The 20,008-nt window shown below is 45.7% G+C and overlaps 1 protein-coding gene across 1 annotated transcript; it reads right to left on the bottom strand.

The window, feature by feature from the left end:
- Window positions 1-11,402: 11,402 nt before the first annotated feature.
- Window positions 11,403-18,932, bottom strand: LOC125520820 (transcription factor bHLH48). Its single transcript, XM_048685849.2, has 7 exons — window positions 18,371-18,932; window positions 18,148-18,285; window positions 17,814-17,879; window positions 16,124-16,192; window positions 15,895-15,969; window positions 14,801-15,038; window positions 11,403-11,839 (listed from the first exon to the last, which is right to left on the bottom strand). Exons 1-7 carry the CDS (start codon window positions 18,689-18,691, stop codon window positions 11,796-11,798), a joined length of 951 nt encoding a protein of 316 aa, XP_048541806.1. The 5' UTR covers window positions 18,692-18,932; the 3' UTR covers window positions 11,403-11,795.
- Window positions 18,933-20,008: the final 1,076 nt, after the last annotated feature.

Raw genomic sequence — 20,008 nt, 5'->3', positions numbered from 1 at the left:
GTTCTCGAACCCATAGGGTCTGCACGCTTAAGGTTTCGATGACAGTTATATTATGAGTTTATGAGTTTTGATGTACCGAAGGAGTTCGGAGTCCCGGATGAGATTGGGGACATGACGAGGAGTCTCGAAATGGTCGAGACGTAAAGATCAATATATTGGACGACTATATTCGGACATCGGAAAGGTTCCGAGTGATTCGGGTATTTTTCGGAGTACCGGAGAGTTACGGGAATACGTATTGGGCCTTATTGGGCCATACGGGAAAGAAGAAAAAGGGACTCAAGGGTGGCCGCACCCCTCCCCTTGGTCTGGTCCGAATTGGACTAGGGAAGGGGGGCGCCCCCTTCCTTCCTTCTCCTTTTCCCTTCCCTTTCCTTCCCTCCTACTCCTACTACTCAGAAGGGCTCCTAGTTCTACTAGGAAAGGGGGAATCCTACTCCCGGTGGGAGTAGGACTCCCCTAGGACCTCAATATTCATCGGACCACATACATCAGCCTCAATATTCATATCTGCTTAAATCATCTATGAAGGTGAGAAAATAACGATATCCGCCACGAGCCTCAATATTCATCGGACCACATACATCTGTATGTATAATCTCCAACAAATATGTTGCTCTCTCCATAGTATCGGAGAACGGCGTTTTAGTCATCTTGCCCATGAGGTACGGTTCGCAAGTACCAAGTGATTCATAATCAAGTGGTTCCAACAGTCCATCAGTTTGGAGTTTCTTCATGCGTTTTACACTGATATGACCTAAACGGCAGTGCCACAAATAAGTTGCACTATCATTATCAACTCTGCATCTTTTGGCTTCGATATTATGAATATGTGTATCACTACTATCGATATTCAACAAAAATAGACCACTCTTCAAGGGTGCATGACCATAAAAGATATTACTCATATAAATAGAACAACCATTATTCTCTGATTTAAATGAATAACCGTCTCGCATTAAACAAGATCCAGATATAATGTTCATGCTCAACGCTGGCACCAAATAACAATTATTTAGGTCTAATACTAATCCCGAAGGTAGATGTAGAGGTAGCGTGCCGACCGCGATCACATCGACTTTGGAACCATTTTCCACGCGCATCGTCACCTCGTCCTTAGCCAATCTTCCTTAATCCGTAGCCCCTGTTTCGAGTTGCAAATATTAGCAACAGAACCAGTATCAAATACCCAGGTGCTACTGTGAGCATTAGTAAGGTACACATCAATAACATGTATATCACATATACCTTTGTTCACCTTGCCATCCTTCTTATCCGCCAAATACTTGGGGCAGTTCCGCTTCCAGTGACCAGTCTGCTTGCAGTAGAAGCACTCAGTCTCAGGCTTAGGTCCATACTTGGGTTTCTTCTCCTGAGCAGCAACTTGCTTGTTGTTCTTTTTGAAGTTCCCCTTCTTCTTCCCTTTGCCCTTTTTCTTGAAACTGGTGGTCTTATTGACCATCAACACTTAATGCTCCTTCTTGATTTCTACCTCCGCTGCCTTTAGCATTGCGAAGAGCTCGGGAATTGTCTTATCCATCCCTTGCATATCATAGTTCATCATGAAGCTCTTGTAGCTTGGTGGCAGTGATTGGAGAATTCTGTCAATGACGCTATCATCCGGAAGATTAACTCCCAGTTGAATCAAGTGATTGCAGTACCCAGACATCTTGAGTATATGCTCACTAACAGAACTATTCTCCTCCATCTTGTAGTTGTAGAACTTATTGGAGACATCATATCTCTCAATCCGGGCATTTGCTTGAAATATTAACTTCAACTCCTGAAACATCTCATATGCTCCATGACGTTCAAAACGTCGTTGAAGTCCTGGTTCTAAGCCGTAAAGCATGGCACACTGAACTATCGAGTAGTCATCAACACGTGACTGCCAGGCATTCACAATGTCTACAGTTGCTGGCGCAGGTGGTACACCTAGCGGTGCTTCCAGGACGTAATTTTTTTGTGCAGTAATGAGGATAATCCTCAAGTTATGGACCCAGACCATGTAATTGCTACCATCATCTTTCAACTTTGCTTTCTCAAGGAACGCATTAAAATTCAACGGAACAACAGCACGGGCCATCTATCTACAATCAACATAGACAAGCAAGATACTATCAGGTACTAAGTTCATGATAAATTTAAGTACAATTAATCATATTACTTAAGAACTCCCACTTAGATAGACATCCCTCTAATCCTCTAAGTGATCACGTGATCCATATCAATTAAACCATGTCCGATCATCACGTGAGATGGAGTAGTTTCAACGGTGAACATCACTATGTTGATCATATCTACTATATGATTCACGCTCGACCTTTCGGTCTCCGTGTTCCAAGGCCATATCTGATATATGCTAGGCTCGTCAAGTTTAACCTGAGTATTCCGCATGTACAACTATTATGCACCCGTTGTATTTGAACGTAGAGCCTATCACACCCGATCATCACGTGGTGTCTCAGCACGAAGAACTTTCGCAATGGTGCATACTCAGGAAGAACACTTTATACTTTGATAATTTAGTGAGGGATCATCTTATAATGCTACCGTCAATCAAAGCAAGATAAGATGCATAAAAGATAAACATCACATGCAATCAATATAAGTGATATGATATGGCCATCATCATCTTGTGCTTGTGATCTCCATCTCCGAAGCACCGTCATGATCACCATCGTCACCAGCGCGACATCTTGATCTCCATCGTAGCATCGTTGTCGTCTTGCCAATCTTATGCTTCTACAACTATCGCTACTGCTTAGTGATAAAGTAAAGCATTACAGGGCGATTGCATTGCATACAATAAAGCGACAACCATATGGCTCCTGCCAGTTGCCGATAACTCGGTTACAAAACATGATCATCTCATACAATAAAATTTAGCATCATGTCTTGACCATATCACATCACAACATGCCCTGCAAAAACAAGTTAGACGTCCTCTACTTTGTTGTTGCAAATTTTACATGGCTGCTACGGGCTTAGCAAGAACCGTTCTTACCTACGCATCAAAACCACAACAATAGTTTGTCAAGTTGGTGTTGTTTTAACCTTCGCAAGGACCGGGCGTAGCCACACTCGGTTCAACTAAAGTTGGAGAAACTGACACCGACAGCCACCTGTGTGCAAAGCACGTCGGTAGAACCAGTCTCGCGTAAGCGTACGCGTAATGTCGGTTCGTGTCGCTTCATCCAACAATACCGCCGAACCAAAGTATGACATGCTGGTAAGCAGTATGACTTATATCGCCCACAACTCACTTGTGTTCTACTCGTGCATATGACATCTACGCATAAAACCTGGCTCGGATGCCACTATTGGGGAACGTAGTAATTTCAAAAAAAATCTTACGCACACGCAAGATCATGGTGATGCATAGAAACGAGAGGGGAGAGTGTTGTCCACGTACCCTCATAGACCGAAAGCGGAAGCGTTAGCACAACGCAGTTGATGTAGTCGTACGTCTTCACGATCCGACCGATCAAGTACCGAACGCACGGCACCTCCAAGTTCAGCACATGTTCAGCCCGATGACGTCCCTTGAACTCCGATCCAGCCGAGTGTTGAGAGAGACTTTTGTCAGCACGACGGCGTGGTGACGATGATGATGTTCTACCGACACAGGGCTTCGCCTAAGCACCGCTACAGTATTATCGAGGTGGACTATGGTGGAGGGGGGCACCGCACACGGCTAAAAGATCAAACGATCAATTGTTGTGTCTCTAGGGTGCCCCCTTGCCCCCGTATATAAAGGAGCAAGGGGGTGCGGCCGGCCAAGAGCGGGGCGCGCCAGGAGGAGTCCTACTCCCACCGGGAGTAGGACTCCCCCCCTTTCCTAGTTGGATTAGGACTTGGGAGGGGAAAAGAGGAGGGAGAGAGGAAGGAAGGGGGGGCCGCCCCCCTCTCCTTGTCCTATTCGGACTAGGGGGGAGGGGCGCACGGCCCAGCCCTGGCCGCCTATCCTCTTCTCCATAAAAGCCCACTAAGGCCCATTAACCTCCTGGGGGTTCCGGTAACCTCTCGGTACTCCGGAAAAATCCCGATTTCACCCGGAACACTTCCGATATCCAAACATAGGCTTCCAATATATCAATATTCATGTCTCGACCATTTCGAGACTCCTCTTCATGTCCGTGATCACATCCGGGACTCCGAACAACCTTCGGTACATCAAAACATATAAACTCATAATATAACTGTCATCGAAACGTTAAGCGTGCGGACCCTACGGGTTCGAGAACTATGTAGACATGACCGAGACATGTCTCCAGTAAATAACCAATAGCGGAACCTGGATGCTCATATTGGTTCCCACATATTCTATGAAGATCTTTATTGGTCAGACCGCATAACAACATACGTTGTTCCTTTTGTCATCGGTATGTTACTTGCCCGAGATTCGGTCGTCGGTATCTCAATACCTAGTTTCAATCTCGTTACCGGCAAGTCTCTTTACTCATTCCATAATACATCATCCCGCAACTAACTCATTAGTTGCAATGCTTGAAAGGCTTAAGTGATGTGTATTACCGAGAGGGCCCAGAGATACCTCTCCGATAATCGAAGTGACAAATCCTAATCTCGAAATACGCCAACTCAACAAGTACCTTCGGGGACACCTGTAGAGCACCTTTATAATCACCCGGTTACGTTGTGATGTTTGGTAGCACACAAAGTGTTCCTCTGGTAAACGGGAGTTGCATAATCTCATAGTCATAGGAACATGTATAAGTCATGAAGAAAGCAATAGCAACATACTAAATGATCATGTGCTAAGCTAACGGAATGGGTTAAGTCAATCACATGATTCTCCTAATGATGTGATCTCATTAATCAAATGACAACTCTTTGTCTATGGTTTAGGAAACTTAACCATCTCTGATCAACGAGCTAGTCAAGTAGAGGCATACTAGTGACATATTGTTTGTCTATGTGTTCACACATGTATTATGTTTCCGGTTAATACAATTCTAGCATGAATAATAAACATTTATCATGATATAAGGAAATAAATAATAACTTTATTATTGCCTCTAGGGCATATTTCCTTCACACCATCCCTCTAGGGGCTGGTCTATCCCGCCCTTGGCCCAATAAGGCCCATATCTTTGTCGGGGGGTGCCCGGAACCCCTTCCTGTGACCCGATACGTACCCAGTACACCCGGAACACTTTCCGGTGTCCGAATACTATCATCCTATATATGAATCTTTACCTCTATACCATTTTGAGACTCCTCATCATGTTTGTGATCTCATCTGAGACTCCAGATAACATTCGGTCACCAAATCACATAACTCATACAATACAAAATCGTCATCAAACGTTAAGCGTGTGGACCCTACGGGTTCGAGAACTATGTAGACATGACCGAGACACCTCTCCGGTCAATAACCAACAGCGGAACCTGGATGCTCATATTGGTTCCCACATATTCTACGAAGATCTTTATCGGTCATACCGCAATGACAACATATGTTACTCCCTTTGTCATCAGTATGTTACTTGCCCGAGAATCGATCATCGGTATCTTCATACCTAGTTCAATCTCGTTACCTGCAAGTCTCTTTACTCATTCTATAATACATCATCCCACAACTAACTCATTAGTCACATTGCTTGCAAGGCTTATTATGATGTGCATTACCGAGAGGGCCCAAAGATACCTCTCCGATACTCGGAGTGACAAATCCTAATCTCGATCTATGCCAACCCAACAAACACCTTCGGAAATACCTGTAGAGCATCTTTATAATCATCCAGTTATGTTGTGACGTTTGATAGCACACAAGGCATTCCTCCGGTATCCGGGAGTTGCATAATCTCATAGTCAAAGGAATATGTATATGACATGAAGAAAGCTATAGCAATAAAACTGAACAATCATTATGCTAAGCTAACGGATGGGTCTTGTCCATCACATCATTCTCCTAATGATGTGATCCCATTCATCAAATGACAACACATGTCTATGGTTAGGAAACTTAACCATCTTTGATTAACGAGCTAGTCTAGTAGAGACTTACTAGGGACATAGTGTTTTGTCTATGTATCCACACATGTATCAAGTTTCTGGTTAATACAATTCTAGCATGAATAATAAACATTTATCATGATATAAGGAAATATAAAATAACAACTTTATTATTGCCTCTAGGGCATATTTCCTTCAGTACTGGCACAAGCCACCATGGTGCTTCATCTCTGTGATGACGGTAAGTTTTCTATAGTGTTTTCCTTAACAAATGCATAATGACCTAGACTTAGCTCTATTTTCTCCAATATGCTTACCATTATGACCTAGACTTAGCTTGCTTAGCTCCAAAATGATCCATTTTACCTAAGTTAGCTCTAAAATGATCTACACTTAGCTTTGTTTCCTCCAAAATGACCTAAGTTAGCTCTAATATGCTAAGTTGGCTCTAATATGCTTAGTTACCTAGGTTTGCTCAATAATGACATACACTTAGCTTACTTATGTCAAAATGGGCATAATTAGCGTACTTAGGTTTGAAATTGCATAACAACCTTGGTAACCTCATATATGTCATATACTTAGCTTAATTTCCTCGAAAATGACATAATAAGCTTAATTAGCTCCAAAATGATCAATTTTACCTAAGTTAACTCTAATATGCATAGTTACCTAGGTTAGCTCAATAAATACCTATACTTAGCTTACTTATGTCAAAAATAGCATAATATGCTTAGTTAACTCAAAAATGGCATAATTACTTAGGTTAGCTCAATAATGATCCATTTTACGTAAGTTAGCTCCAAAATGATCCATTTTACCTAGGTTAGCTCCAAAATGATCCATTTTACCTTGGTTAGCTCCAAAATGATCCATTTTAGCTAGGTTAGCTCATAAATGATCCATTTTACTTAGGTTAGCTCCAAAATGATCCATTTTACCTAGGTTAGCTCCAAAATGATCCATTTTACCTAGGTAGCTCCAAAATGATCCATTTTAGCTAAGTTAGCTCATAAATGATCCATTTTACCTACGTTAGCTCCAAAATGATCCATTTTACCTAGGTTAGCTCCAAAATGATCCATTTTACCTAGGTAGCTCCAAAATGATCCATTTTAGCTAAGTTAGCTCATAAATGATCCATTTTACCTAGGTTAGCTCCAAAATGATCCATTTTACCTTGGGCATTGATGGAGGGCTTGTTTTCCCTTTCTGTTTTCATTTTGGAACAATGTGGAACTTGTAATATGTATGGATGAACTATACATGTTGAACTTGCTATGTATTGGATATCTCATATGTATGTGGAACTTGCTATCTATGTGTTCGATATCTCTCATATGTTTGTTGTGAAATATATATATATATATATATATGTTGTGAAATATCATATATTTCATGTGAAAATGGTTGGATATAAGAAAAAACGGTACAAAAAGAGGCAATGCAGCCTCTTTGCCATCTGCCACCGACGGCAAAGGGGTATTTGCCATCAATTGCAGACGGCAAAGAGGCCATGTGGCAGCAACTTGTGCAACCTGGGAGCAATGGGGCTGACCAATTTGGTCACTTTTCCATCTGCGGCAGACGGCAAAGAGCGGGGAGTAGTGACGGCCCAGCTGACGTCAAAAAGCAGACGACAAAGGGGAGGGCATCTTTGCCGTCCGCTGGCAGACGGCAAAGCCTCCCATTAGCCACCTAACGGGGCTAACGTCTATTCTTTGCCGTCCACGTTCTTTGCCGTCTGCCACCGACGGCAAAGGACCTTTTGTCTTCCGCTTTGAGAAAGCATGCGGCAAAGAAGTTGTTTACCGTAGCTTGCTTTGTCGGGCATGTTTGTCGTCGGTGGCTGACAGGAAAGCCCTTTGTTGTCCGCTTTATGGTTGGCAGACGGCAAAGAAGCTGATTCTTGTAGTGAGAGTTTATGTTTATCTCATCCATTGAAAATATCAAGCTGATTGTTTGTGTGATCTCCTATAATTAGATTGCAGGGATAAGTTACCTGAAAGGATAAACTAAGTTATTACACTAAATGGAACATTGGTATCTTCTTTGTTCAGATCATGAAGTACCCACTCTGAGCTACACTTAATGCAAGTAAATTCTCTTGAATTTGCTTTCCGTACATTTTGAAGCCATACTTATATATCATTTTCTATACTTATACATTATTTTCCAAAGGCAGGTCGACATCACTGTCTCCGGAACCTTCTTATACTTATCTAGTGGAACAATTTCTTTGTTTAAAGAGTGGACGTGGCTCCGGCCTATAGATCGTAAGATTTTATACTTCTTCAAAATGACTACATGGCTCCAACATGTGGATTTCAGTGGAATGAATATTTTCTTGGTGATATTTTGCAAGGTGACTAGAATGGTGGAAGAATCGCTTGCATGCTGAAGGTGTTAGCACAAAAATTGTTAAAGACCATGAGAAGATTATTCATTCGGTAGTTTAGTAGTTTATCGGCAGCTTTCACGAGAATTTGAGGTAATTCTTATTGGAACCCTTTAGTTAGAGTAGGCAAACCCTAGGCTTTTTGGTAGACTATGACATCAACATTAAAAAACAACAATGTAGCTCAGTCAAAATTTTACCAATAAAGAAAACTACAAAGTACCTGATCTTCAAAATTAAGATTTTCATTTGATTTTGGAGATTTTATGAGGGGCAATTTTGTTCCAGTAGTATCAATATAGGATGAGAGTTTCACTTGGTTATATTCATTTGCATTGAACAAGCTCAACCAGGATGTTGGCATTAGATCATTGAACCATCTACCAAAGGCATGGTAAAAATATGCGCAATGCTTATTGTTGTTCTCTTTAGGAACTACAACCATAGATAGATGAACCATGTACTGGAACAGATCAGCTAATAGGTTGAATTTTTTTTCTATATTATTTGAAGTGACAATACATAACAGAGAGAAAATGCTGGGACATACAACAGAGCAGGAGCAGATTTACATGTTTGTATTTCTGCTTTTTTCTATCACGGATATAATCCAATGAGACATAATTTATTAGGAGTTATTGCCCTTTTCATTTGTGCTTCATTGACAAATTACTTTGCTTGGCCAAAGTTTAGAGTGCATGACAACTTAACTTGCTGCACGGGAGGAAGGTTGGCTAGAAGTAGGCGAGGTAGAAAAGTAGGCTCCATCTCTGTTACATCTGGTCAGGCTACTAAATTTGGTCCACTTACTCATTTCAGTTTCACTTGATGTATGTGAAATAAATATTTTATAAAGCTTTATTTTTAGGTTTCAGTTATTATCTGAAAGCCGAGTAGAGAATTAGAAGCGTTGTAGTCGGAATTTAGAAGCCACATCTGATTACCAATTAGAACTTTAATACTTTTTCATTATCTTTCCAATTGCACTATCAATTGGTTTTAAATTTCAGATAAAGAGTGATCTTGATTATTCACATATGCTTCTATTTTTTTTATTCGTCATGATAACCCTGCCATTGCTATCGTTTTGATTCTTGAAAAAAAAATCCATGTCTTCAAAGGTATTTATACCCTTTGTGCAGGTTTACTGTTAGTGTGCGGATCATGGTAGAATATTCATTTAGTTCCTTGAATATTTTAGATGATGACCAGATCAATTGCATTCGTTTTAATTGAGTTTGCACACATTTAAAAGCTAATGTTAATAGCAGCTGCAGTTGCATTTTCTAACTATTACCCTTTGCATTAATAACAAGGCATCAGTGGTGGAAGAGCTATTGCTCAAGGACTTGGCAATAAACAACAACGGATTTTTTTTAAAATGAGGATTATCCCCGGCCTCTGCATCAGCATGATGCACATAACCATTTTCATTAATTATTCACCAGAGTCCGGAAAAATGAATACAAAGATCAACTTGAAGCCCCCTTCTAGGTTAACAAAGTCGCTACACCTACAAGTAAACAGATGTGCACTATCCGCATAATAGACACAATCTAATCCGGTAGCATGAAGACCATCCGGTTTAGGCGTCCCATAACATGCACCGCATGCCCACGCTCTAGGATCTGCCGTCGCCATCTTCCGTCATCCCATCTTCAGGAGGAATAACTGCATAGATCTTGCTAGTCCCATCTGTCATCAACGCCACCATGACACTAGACAGCGCCACCAGCCTGCGCGCGTCGATCAAACCGCGTCCAACTCTGAGACTCCACTGCTCCACGCCATCGAAACCCACCGTCATCAATGTAGTCGATGAAACATCGCTCCACCTGTTAGCCTCTCCAGTGAACCAGTGCTCCAAGAGGATGCCCCCAGGAGGGAGAACGACACCAAAGTCTCCGTCATCATCCGTTCCGGGAGACCTAGATCTAGGGTTCCCCTCGGAACAGCTGCCACCTGGAGGAAGAGGGGCACGTCATTGCAACTGCCGATGCACCAAGCGGTGCCCACCGCCACATAGCTTTGACGACGACGCCTTCAAGAAGGACATGACGCCAAGAGCGTCGTCGCCACCCTAGGTTTTCACCGGGGAGACCGTGAGGTGGGAAAAGGTAGTAAGTACCCAAACGACGTCTCCAAGATGAAAAATGGCACCCGCGGGTGTCGTCACCGTCACGCCCGGCAGGACGGCCTGGGAATTATCCCAATCCGGATCCCGACCTCCCGCTCCGTCCGAATCCGGTAACCGGCTAGCAGCACTGCATGTTCGGTAAAACGGAGTGCACACACCATGGGTTGGAGGAAGAAGCAGCTCGGCGTCGTTGGCCGCCGGGGCATCAAACCGTGACACGAACCCGCAGGTGAATCGCCGGCCACCCGGACCGATCCGCGGCAGCCCACCCACCCAACCGCGCCACCGGACGGGGAAGACTCGCCAAAGGGACCGCCATCCCCAATCCATGAATCGCAGCTGCCATACCATCACCGAGCAGCACGAGAAGGGCCCCACCGCCGCCTTCCTCAAAGCCATCCAAACTTTGCCAAAGGATGCCTCAGGCGACGGCGAGGGAAGGAAGGTGCGGTGGAAGGGGAGAGGCGTCGGGGTGAGGTGGCGGTGAAGGAGGGATCCGTCTGCGTCGCTAGATCGCAACCACGAGTCTCCCTTTTGTCTGGAGCAAGTCGCGTCGCCCTAAAAAAAACAACGACGGAATAACTATTGCTGAAGGACTTGACAATAAACAACAATGTAGAAGGGCCTGTTCGCAACCAGCTCGGCCTCAAACCCACTGCTATCCCTTCTTCATTTTAAAATAAAAAACTATCCCTTCTTCCATTTTAAAATAAAAAACAAGACATACATACGCACGGTCTGAACCACAGGCACGGCAGCAGCTGCTACTCACTTCGTCCCATAATATAAGACCATTTTTGACACTCGAGGAACGGAGAGCAGTAAATAGTAAATAGTAAAAGGCAGCTCGTCGCTTTGCCACATTTGGAGAACGCAATCAAACAGAGGTGCAAAACCACAGGGCCTTGTTCATCAAACAATGCTGCTCATACAACCTTAAGATTATGCAGCCATTATAGTCAAAAGGCATACGCGAATACACCAGCAAGGACCAGAAACTGCAGTATCGCTCGCCCGTCTCTACAGAGATGAATGGCAGCAGGGAAACCTGATATCCACCCATCCATGCCTTTCAGCTCGGCTCCACATCACCAACAGTATTTCCTATCACCATCTCCATATGTACATCATCTCAAAATGCTGCCGTTGAAACAAGTCCCTGCACCGTCGTAGGCGCCCACAGATCATGTCTTGATTGCTTGCTCCCCATTGCATTCTGCCGTTCGTCGCCCCCAGCTTATGTGTAGCTCGCTCTCCTGGCCTGCAATATACTGATGTAGCTCACAGCTCTGTTTTTAGCTTGCTTGTTGGCGGTTGCTGCGGTCCTGTAGAAAGACATGGAAAATAATCAAGTCAGTGCTAGTTCAATTTTCCGATCTCAGATACTAGCATATTAGCCACAGGATAATATCAGGTGATACCACTACTAACATGCTCCCATTTTGAAAAACTCCAATTTACATGTTTCAAGAAAAAAAATGTGAATGTTCACAAGGTATGTGTTTACATCCCCTAACATTTAAACCAAAATCAAAATACTCGAAGACAAACAAAAATTAAAAATCCAGCATTAATAGTGTCAAAAAGACAAAAGCAAAAAATTGACACTATTCATGCTGAATTTGTCATTATTTTTCCTTTTTGTGTATTTTGAATTTAATAGGGGGTGTAGGCACATGTCTTGTGAACATTCACAAAAGAATCAGATTTTTTTGAGACATTTCAATTTGAGTTTGCCAAAATGGGAGCATATGTAAGTTGTGGTATCGCTGTATATTCTCCCGGAACAGTAACTAGGACACCAGGAGTAACCAGCTTGGCAACCAGTTATAACTGGTTCACACAACTAACTGTTTTCTCTGATTTTTGCCATCGCAGTTTTGCATGACTGGTAGACGGAAATTTCCAGCCACACGTGCTAAAGAGTTTGAGAATATTGTCACATAAGCAAAATATAGTATGATTGGCAGGCATGGAAGAGAGGGGAGCCAGGAAGAGTGGTATGTGTTATTTTTTAGCTGTCTTCTAGTATAACAATTTAAGATTGAAGGCAAAGCGAAAGAATCAAATTACAAACAATCCAAAGCAATTAGGGCAATTTTCAACGTGAGGTGACGAAACGATAGCTCTCTCCAGTGCAGCAAGGGCGGGTCACGTGATAAAGATGATGGCTGGAGTCTGGACAAAGCTCGCTGTATGCCACTCAGCCTTGAGCAGGCACCAGTACACGAAGAAGCTGCAATAATTTCTGGCGAAGAACAGATTCTGCCAGCCGTAATGCAGTACATATATCATCAGTCAGGGGGGGGGGGGGGGGGGGGGGGTCCGTGGTGGTTTTAATGATTCTTGAACGCTTTGCATGATTGGGCCTCTGCCTCCAACAGCACCTGTCTCTCCAAAATGCACTCTGCTTGGATCCAGAGCCTCATATCGATTGCCCCAGATCCGAACGGCAGGTCGCCAAGGCTGTTAGGCCTTCCCTTCACTTTTCTCTTAGTGGCAGCGCAAGAGCAGTAACGATCTCAACAAAAGCAGTGCAACATACAGTGGTTGCTAAACCACGGAGCTGACCCGCTTGGTTTCAGGACAAGAGTCACATGGTTGTTTAGCTATAGAATTGACCTATAAACTGCCCCCGTACACTGCAAGAAAGCAATTGGTTTCACAACAAGATGTCGATGTCAGTATTCACTATCCAGTGATGCTGCTCCATCTTTAGCTAGAGAGATTGTCACATGGTACGAGTTATTGTGGAAGTTTCTGTGTCACTTGGATTCAGCCTATTTGAACTGCCAGGGCAGTGGAATAAATTGGCCAGATGGCAGGGGTGCATGCCTGCTGATGCCAAAATCTAAACAATACAGGCGGGTTATGCGTCAATTGTATTTGTAGACGCAAGAGGGTGCATGGGTTTCAGGTATAGCTACTTTTGCATCTCAAAAAGATCTAAAAAGAACTAACAGGTGCACATTATGTTAAAACATTTGCATCTGTAGTCTGTACAATGTGATCGGTTAACATAAGCTGCACTCACATTATTTGAACAGTGCAGCTGCAAAAAGAAAAAGAAAGACTGTTGTGCAGCAGACATTTCATCATAACTCGCACGATTTTGCGCAGTTGCTCACGTTCCGGCATGATCTACATCAATGGTTTTATTTTTTCCGAGGGCCACAAGTACCTAAATCCTAGCCTCACAATCCATCCTTGCACGTACCAAATCGACTGCCACTTACTTTTCATGCTTGCACTTCACTACTCTCTTTTAATTCAAAAAGATAGACATTTACAGTGGAAGCAACCACAGCCCAATGCTGGAGGCCGTGGCACTGGCCACTGGGGTTAAGGTGGTTGTAGCTGGCAACCCCCCATTACAGGAAAGGGGATCCCCCAGACATGTAATGGACAGCATACAGAACGGTGGGCCCATCACAGTTGTCCGTGTGGTCAGAAGCGCTAAAGGGACCAGATCTGCATCTACAGGCCTTATGCAGCCAAGCCCAAACGGAAAGACGGGGGGCGCCATGGGTTTCTAGACACTGCATTTATTGATTTGGGCCCAGCCGCACCAACCAGTTGGGTCCGCCGGTGCCAGAGAGAACAGATCCACCGGACGAACACAGCCATGGCCCCTACCACCCAAAATACTGGTGATGATGGCAATAATGATTGAATGACCAACCAAGAAATCGGGCAAGATCAGAGAAATGCATTCCGAAATCTTTCGATTTAAGTTACAGGCTCCTGCCTTTTTGCTACTGAATGAATGTTCATCAGCTATGTGTTTCGGCCTGTAATCTATAATAGGTGTGTCAAACGAGATGCAACTTAAATTACTTACTCCCTCAGTCCCATAATATAAGAGTGTTTTTGACACCACACTAGTTTAAAAGGGGAGTACATTTCTGCACAGTAATGTTTGTTACAAGAAGATTACACGTTTCTATGAGTTTTTATTTTCTTTTTTCGCCTAACTTGCAATTCTGCACAGAGCAATGTGGATATCCGATATTTATCGTGGCAGTAAAAGGGCTAGGGCATAGTGTTCAGTGATTATCTTCTGTGAAGCTTCAGCTATTTCCCTAGTAGTAGAATACACTATTCTCACATTTTGAGCTACACGCCTACACCACACGTTTTGCATTCACCTATCTATTCAAAACACTCTGGACAGAGAAAGAGACAACGGTCGTGATCCACGCAAGGCTGAGAAACTTTGAAGTAAATGACAAGCAACTTAATTCAGTTAGACAGTAGGTTAAAGGTGTGTGTGCTCATAGTTTTACCAGAGCTTGCGAGATCGTAGCCGAAGAGAGAGGAGCTGGTGTTGCTAAAGACAGGAGGTTGTACGTCCCCCCGTTTTTCCCACGGTGAAGCTGCTTGCTGTGGATGTGCTAAATCACCATGCCAGAACTGCTGTTGTAGCTGCGCAAGATTTCTCGCTCCATGGACGCCCATGTCGGGCCAGCTGACTTGCTCCAAGTCCATTCCACTCTTGCAGTTTAAACCTGTTATCCTTCCACACTGTAGACACCGCAGTTAGCATTTTCAGATTAACAGCGGGTTGAGGAATAAAGAGGAACAGGTGCTGAATTATTAGCTTTTGCAGGTTATTTTGGAAATGCAACAACAATTGATATATCCTCAACATCGGTCACTTTTATCTATATACTGATATAATTTGCTCAAATGATATTGCTGTGTAAAATTGTTTTGTCCAGAGCATTCTCAATTTATCATTGTTTCAAGTTTCAATAATATATATTTTACTAGTCCTGTTACTAGCAGCGTCGTTTTTCCTCTGAAGGCAAAATTACAAATGGAGTAACAATAAATCAATAGGCAACTACAGCAGAATGGCAGATAACTTCCACGCATGCGCGCACACGGAAACATTTGTGAAACCATGAAGATCAGGAAGCACCACAAATGGTAGCACTACTGATTGGCAATTTTAATATTCCCAAATTTAGAAGTCCCCATTTGTTGTGTGCATTGGTTGGAGGACAATAACTGGCATGTACATGTCTCGTAGTGGTAAAGTTGCTTACAATTGCTGGGTTCAGTAAAAATATTTCCTTTTAACCGGACAAGGACAGTAACATATTTCAATGTCGTTGTAGTGGGTGGCATAGGATTCTCTCCATAAGCTGATTGTCTCAATAGAAAACAGTCAAAATAAATGAAGCAGCTAAATGCAGGGAAGAGGGCTATTCTGATTAGGAAATTTTGACCAAGGACTTCGCACAGAGTGCAGTTTACAATGATCTTTAATGGTTATATGGAAACAAAATGCCGCAAAATAGTTGTTTCTATGAATCCGTGCAAGCCTAACTTCTGAAAAGTTCATGATAGAAAAAGATTGACAAAATAAGCATACCTCTGTAGTCAAAAGGTTGTCTAGCCCACCAAAGTCAACCCTTGGGTTTACTGCTGCGAGTCTCATTGACAGGTACTGGACCAACCACAATTAGCAAAAGAAGAAAACTATTAGGAGGAGTGGAAACCCAATTGGGAAACACCTAAAAGGAATTGTGTGTTAAGTTTGTGTGAGCTGAAATGGTATTTAGGATGATTGAACAGGTCTTACAATGGGCAACAGTAGTTACCTCGACTTGTCTTTGAAGGGATTGAACATGATTGATGATCTCCTCCAGTACCAGCGCTGTTCCTGATACCTGATACAGCCCACAGATCAAGTAAACCTCCTCAAGTCAATCATGTTCTTTTTGTAAAAGGGAGAAGTACTGTGACTCATTTTGCTCGGTTATTGCACGACATATTAGACGATGTAATGGAAGGAAAGAAAAAAGAATATGACAGCCCACTCAAAGTCAAATTCAGATTATTTTTTTCGCAAAAAGAAAAACGTCAAATTCAGATTTGTTACAGGGTAGGGCTGTCGACATCAACAGCCTTTTGAGAGAAAAAGGAAAAAATGGTATAATCAAAATTGCCGCATCGAGAAAGCCATGTCATCTATGGGTATAGGTAAGGTAGTACTACTAAGGCAGTGCCAAATCTGATTGCAGAACTAATCTGTAGAAGTTGGTGCCTGGTATCCTGATCGATCTCGTCAGTCATTTGTGCTATGTTCCAGCCAACATTAGGCAGGCCACTTTTGCAACTTCCAGACATGATTACAATCGTTCAGAATGTTTTAAGCAGCAAGGCGATCCGCTGATACTGGCACCCACGCAGTTCACTCAACACACACAGGAGAATCGTCAGAGGGTAGTAGCACCAATCTTCTCACAGCGAGTGGCATTTGACACCTCTATCGCAAGGCTGCCGGCCATCCTGACAGTCAGAAACCACCGAACAGATACCACTACTACACGCCAACCACCTTTCCATAAATCCACACATTAATGAAGCACGAAGAGTAGAAGACCGTCCATCCATCCATCCCCCATTGCCATTGGCAAACCTACCCGGGCTTCGCTTCCACACCCAAGGATGCCAATGCCATGCCTACCCATGGGAGCATTGACATTATTGCGTGCGCATGGGGAGATAGCAACACTCCAATGGTAGGGGGGAGGACTATCAATGGCGTCCGTCCGTCCGTCCCAGCGACCCTCCCCCCATCGGGCTAGCCTCCCCCGGCGCCTTTCGAGGCGGCTGCCACATTCTGCCCAGACAGCCGCGGCCGCGGCCGAACCCCATCCGCTCCCCGCTCGTGTTAGGCGCACCAGACCGTCGTCCACGAGACGAGGAAGTAACCAAGGCCACCACTAGTACTTCCCCACTTCCGTCGTGCAAACACGCCCATATGTACTTGTCCCCCGAGGCGCGTGAGCGACTGGGCTTTAAGCTCTCCCGTGCGAGACGTGTGCTACTCGTATGATCTAGCGATGAGTGAGCCGTGTGCACACGCGGTCCATACCGTACCGCACCCAAGACGCTCCTACGTCTGAACTCTCTACGGTGGAGCTGCGGTGGCGCCCAAAGCGGTAAAAAGAAGCACCGAAAGCAGGAGAAAGATGTGTGGTGGTACTACTTTGCGCGTAGTAGCAGCCAAAGTTCACAGAGTGTGAGGGCCTTGGCGCCACTAGAGCTCCTTGACGTTCACTGCTCATAAAATAATCCTTCTTAGGTGTGGCTAGAATCAAACACCTACCTAACTTGGTTAAACTTGCGTGGCAAAGTGTGGCTGGAAACCAAACAGCCCCTTTATCTTTTCAGGGGGTGGGGGGACTCTTCTGAGTTACTGTTGGTTCAACTGTGAGAATGAGGTGCAAAACGGATGGATAAACATGTCAAAATGAAGGGGATGGGTAAGAAGGAACTGCAAACCTTGCTGCACCCGGGGACCAGCTCCTTGAGCAGCTCCATCCTCGCATTTATCTTCTCCCGTCTCGCCTGCGTTTTTTTAATTTGTTTTTACAAGAGAGAAATTAGCACGAGGAAAACAAAAATGGATGAATGGATAGTTTAATCGAGTAGTAATATTATAATCACAAACCAAAGCAAGGCCCTGAAAAGGCCCTAAAAGCGGCGGCAGAAGGTCCTAATCGCCCAATCATTGCAAAATCTAGTCTAATCCCGTGGCCGTGGTGGTGGTTTACTAAGCGTGACGATTAGTTTTGCTGGGGGTTTAGCGGTGGACGGGGCGGAGGGAGGAACTCACCCGCTCGGCGAGGCTGTGGCTGTCCGTGGCCTGGCCCCTCCTGGCCCTCACGTGCACGTACGCCGGCTTCTCGTCCTCGCCCGAGTCCTTGTCCTCGCCGCCGCCCGCCGTCGTCTTCCCCTTCTTCGCCACCTTCCCCTGCAGCAAGGCACGCAGAACAAAACGATCAGACCTCTCGCTCCGTCGAGGGCAGGCTATGGTGCGTCACGCTTATAGTGCATACCTTGCAGGCGGGGTCGGCCTTGCGCTTGGCGGCGGAGGCGGGGGGAGGAGGGGTCGGGGACGGGGACGGCGACGCGAAGGCGGAGAAGCGGGCGGCGCCGTCCACGAGGTGCGGGTCGGAGGGGAAGGCGGGCGCGGGCGCCGGCGCCGCGCCGGGGAGCAGGAGCTCTATGGCCTGGGAGGTCGGGAGCCCCAGGAGCGCCGTGAACGAGCCTCCGCCGCTGCCGCCGGTGCTGGAGGAGCCCGCGGCCGAGGTGGGCGCCATGGCCTGGATCTCGCCCCCGGCCGCGGGGAGCTCCGGCGGCGGCGAGGGGTGGCGCATTGGCGCGGCGCCGCGGAGAGGACGGTGGCGCGGGTGTGGGAACGGGACTAGCTGCCGCGGTGGGGGGATAGGGGAGGCCGGAAGGGGGGCGAGGCGGGGGGAATAGTGGCTGTGTTTATATAGGGGTCGGCGTCGAGGCGTGCAGGCTATGCTATGTGACGATGGGCGCTCTGGCTCTGCCGTGGCTGGCTGGCTTCGCTTCCGGGTTCTGCTCGTGCTGGGTCAAAGCGGAAGAATGGGGAAGGAGTGCGAGGTGAGAGATGGAGAGAGCGAGGTAGTCCAGCTAGTAGCTGGGTTTTTACTGTGCTGTTTTTACCGTGGCGAACAGGCTGGCGACAGAGTAGCGAGGCGTGGAGATGGGACGAGAGAGGGGGAAGGAGAGCTCGCGCGCGTGTGGAGAGTGGAGACTGGCGTTTTGACTTTTACCATTTCGGGCGGTGGGTGGACCGTGGACCGTATGCTGATCGGCTGAGGCGGCAGCTTTCGAACTCGTCGGTGAAAAGTTAAACCATCTTCCTCTTTTAATAACCGAGGTGACTGTACAGCGTAAATTAAACTGCATGGTGGGTGCGACGTGAGCATTTCGATCCGACAGTTGGTCCATCTGATTGAGTACGCTGTAGATGCATCATACAGTACGTGGCGTGCGCTGGTGTGCGCCCCGCTTCGAACTCATCCTCCTCGGATCGAAGTGCTCGTCTGCTCGTGCCTTCCTGCTCCCCAGCCCACTCAACTCCACCACCGTGAAGCAAAGCAAACCAAACAATGCTGAGCTGGTTTTCAGCCACGCCGGAGCGGCGTCGAGTGTATGTACAGTCCGATTCCCAGCTTCCACGGCGCGGGCGTTTCTGCGTCCGCACGCTTTGCACTGGCGTCGGCGATCTCCACTCCACGGGCGTAAAACAAGTCGACGGCCAGCGCGCACGTGGGAGACCGTTTTGCTGAGACTGTGCGGCGAGAGAGCAGGAAGCCAGGAAGCAAAACTCCACGGGTCAAAGGCCATGTGGCGATGGTTGCCCGTTCGCCGTGTGCGTCAACGCCCGGGGAGAGGGAGAGCTGGTGACGTGGCCGCACCTGCACCGCCACTTTTTGTCACGGGAGGGAGAGAGCTTGCGCCTGGGTCTGTGCAGTGCACTGTGGACGCCAGCTCCGGCTCCCATGCACCTCCCTTGTGCGACCCTGAGCACTTGGGCTGTCCAGCCCAGTGTGGACTCAGCTTTTACCCCCACCGGGAAACCCCGTGCTGGGCCTCCATAGAGCTTATGCCTCTGCACGAAAGACTAAAAAAAGTTTCCCAAAATTCTCCAAAAAAAAAGT

The sequence above is a fragment of the Triticum urartu genome, chromosome 7A (assembly GCF_056163025.1).
Source record: "Triticum urartu cultivar PI428250 chromosome 7A, HENAU_Tu73, whole genome shotgun sequence".
In the NCBI taxonomy this organism is placed as follows: domain Eukaryota; kingdom Viridiplantae; phylum Streptophyta; class Magnoliopsida; order Poales; family Poaceae; genus Triticum; species Triticum urartu.
Note: the sequence above shows the minus strand (reverse complement) of the source record. Positions and strands in the feature narration are given on the sequence as shown.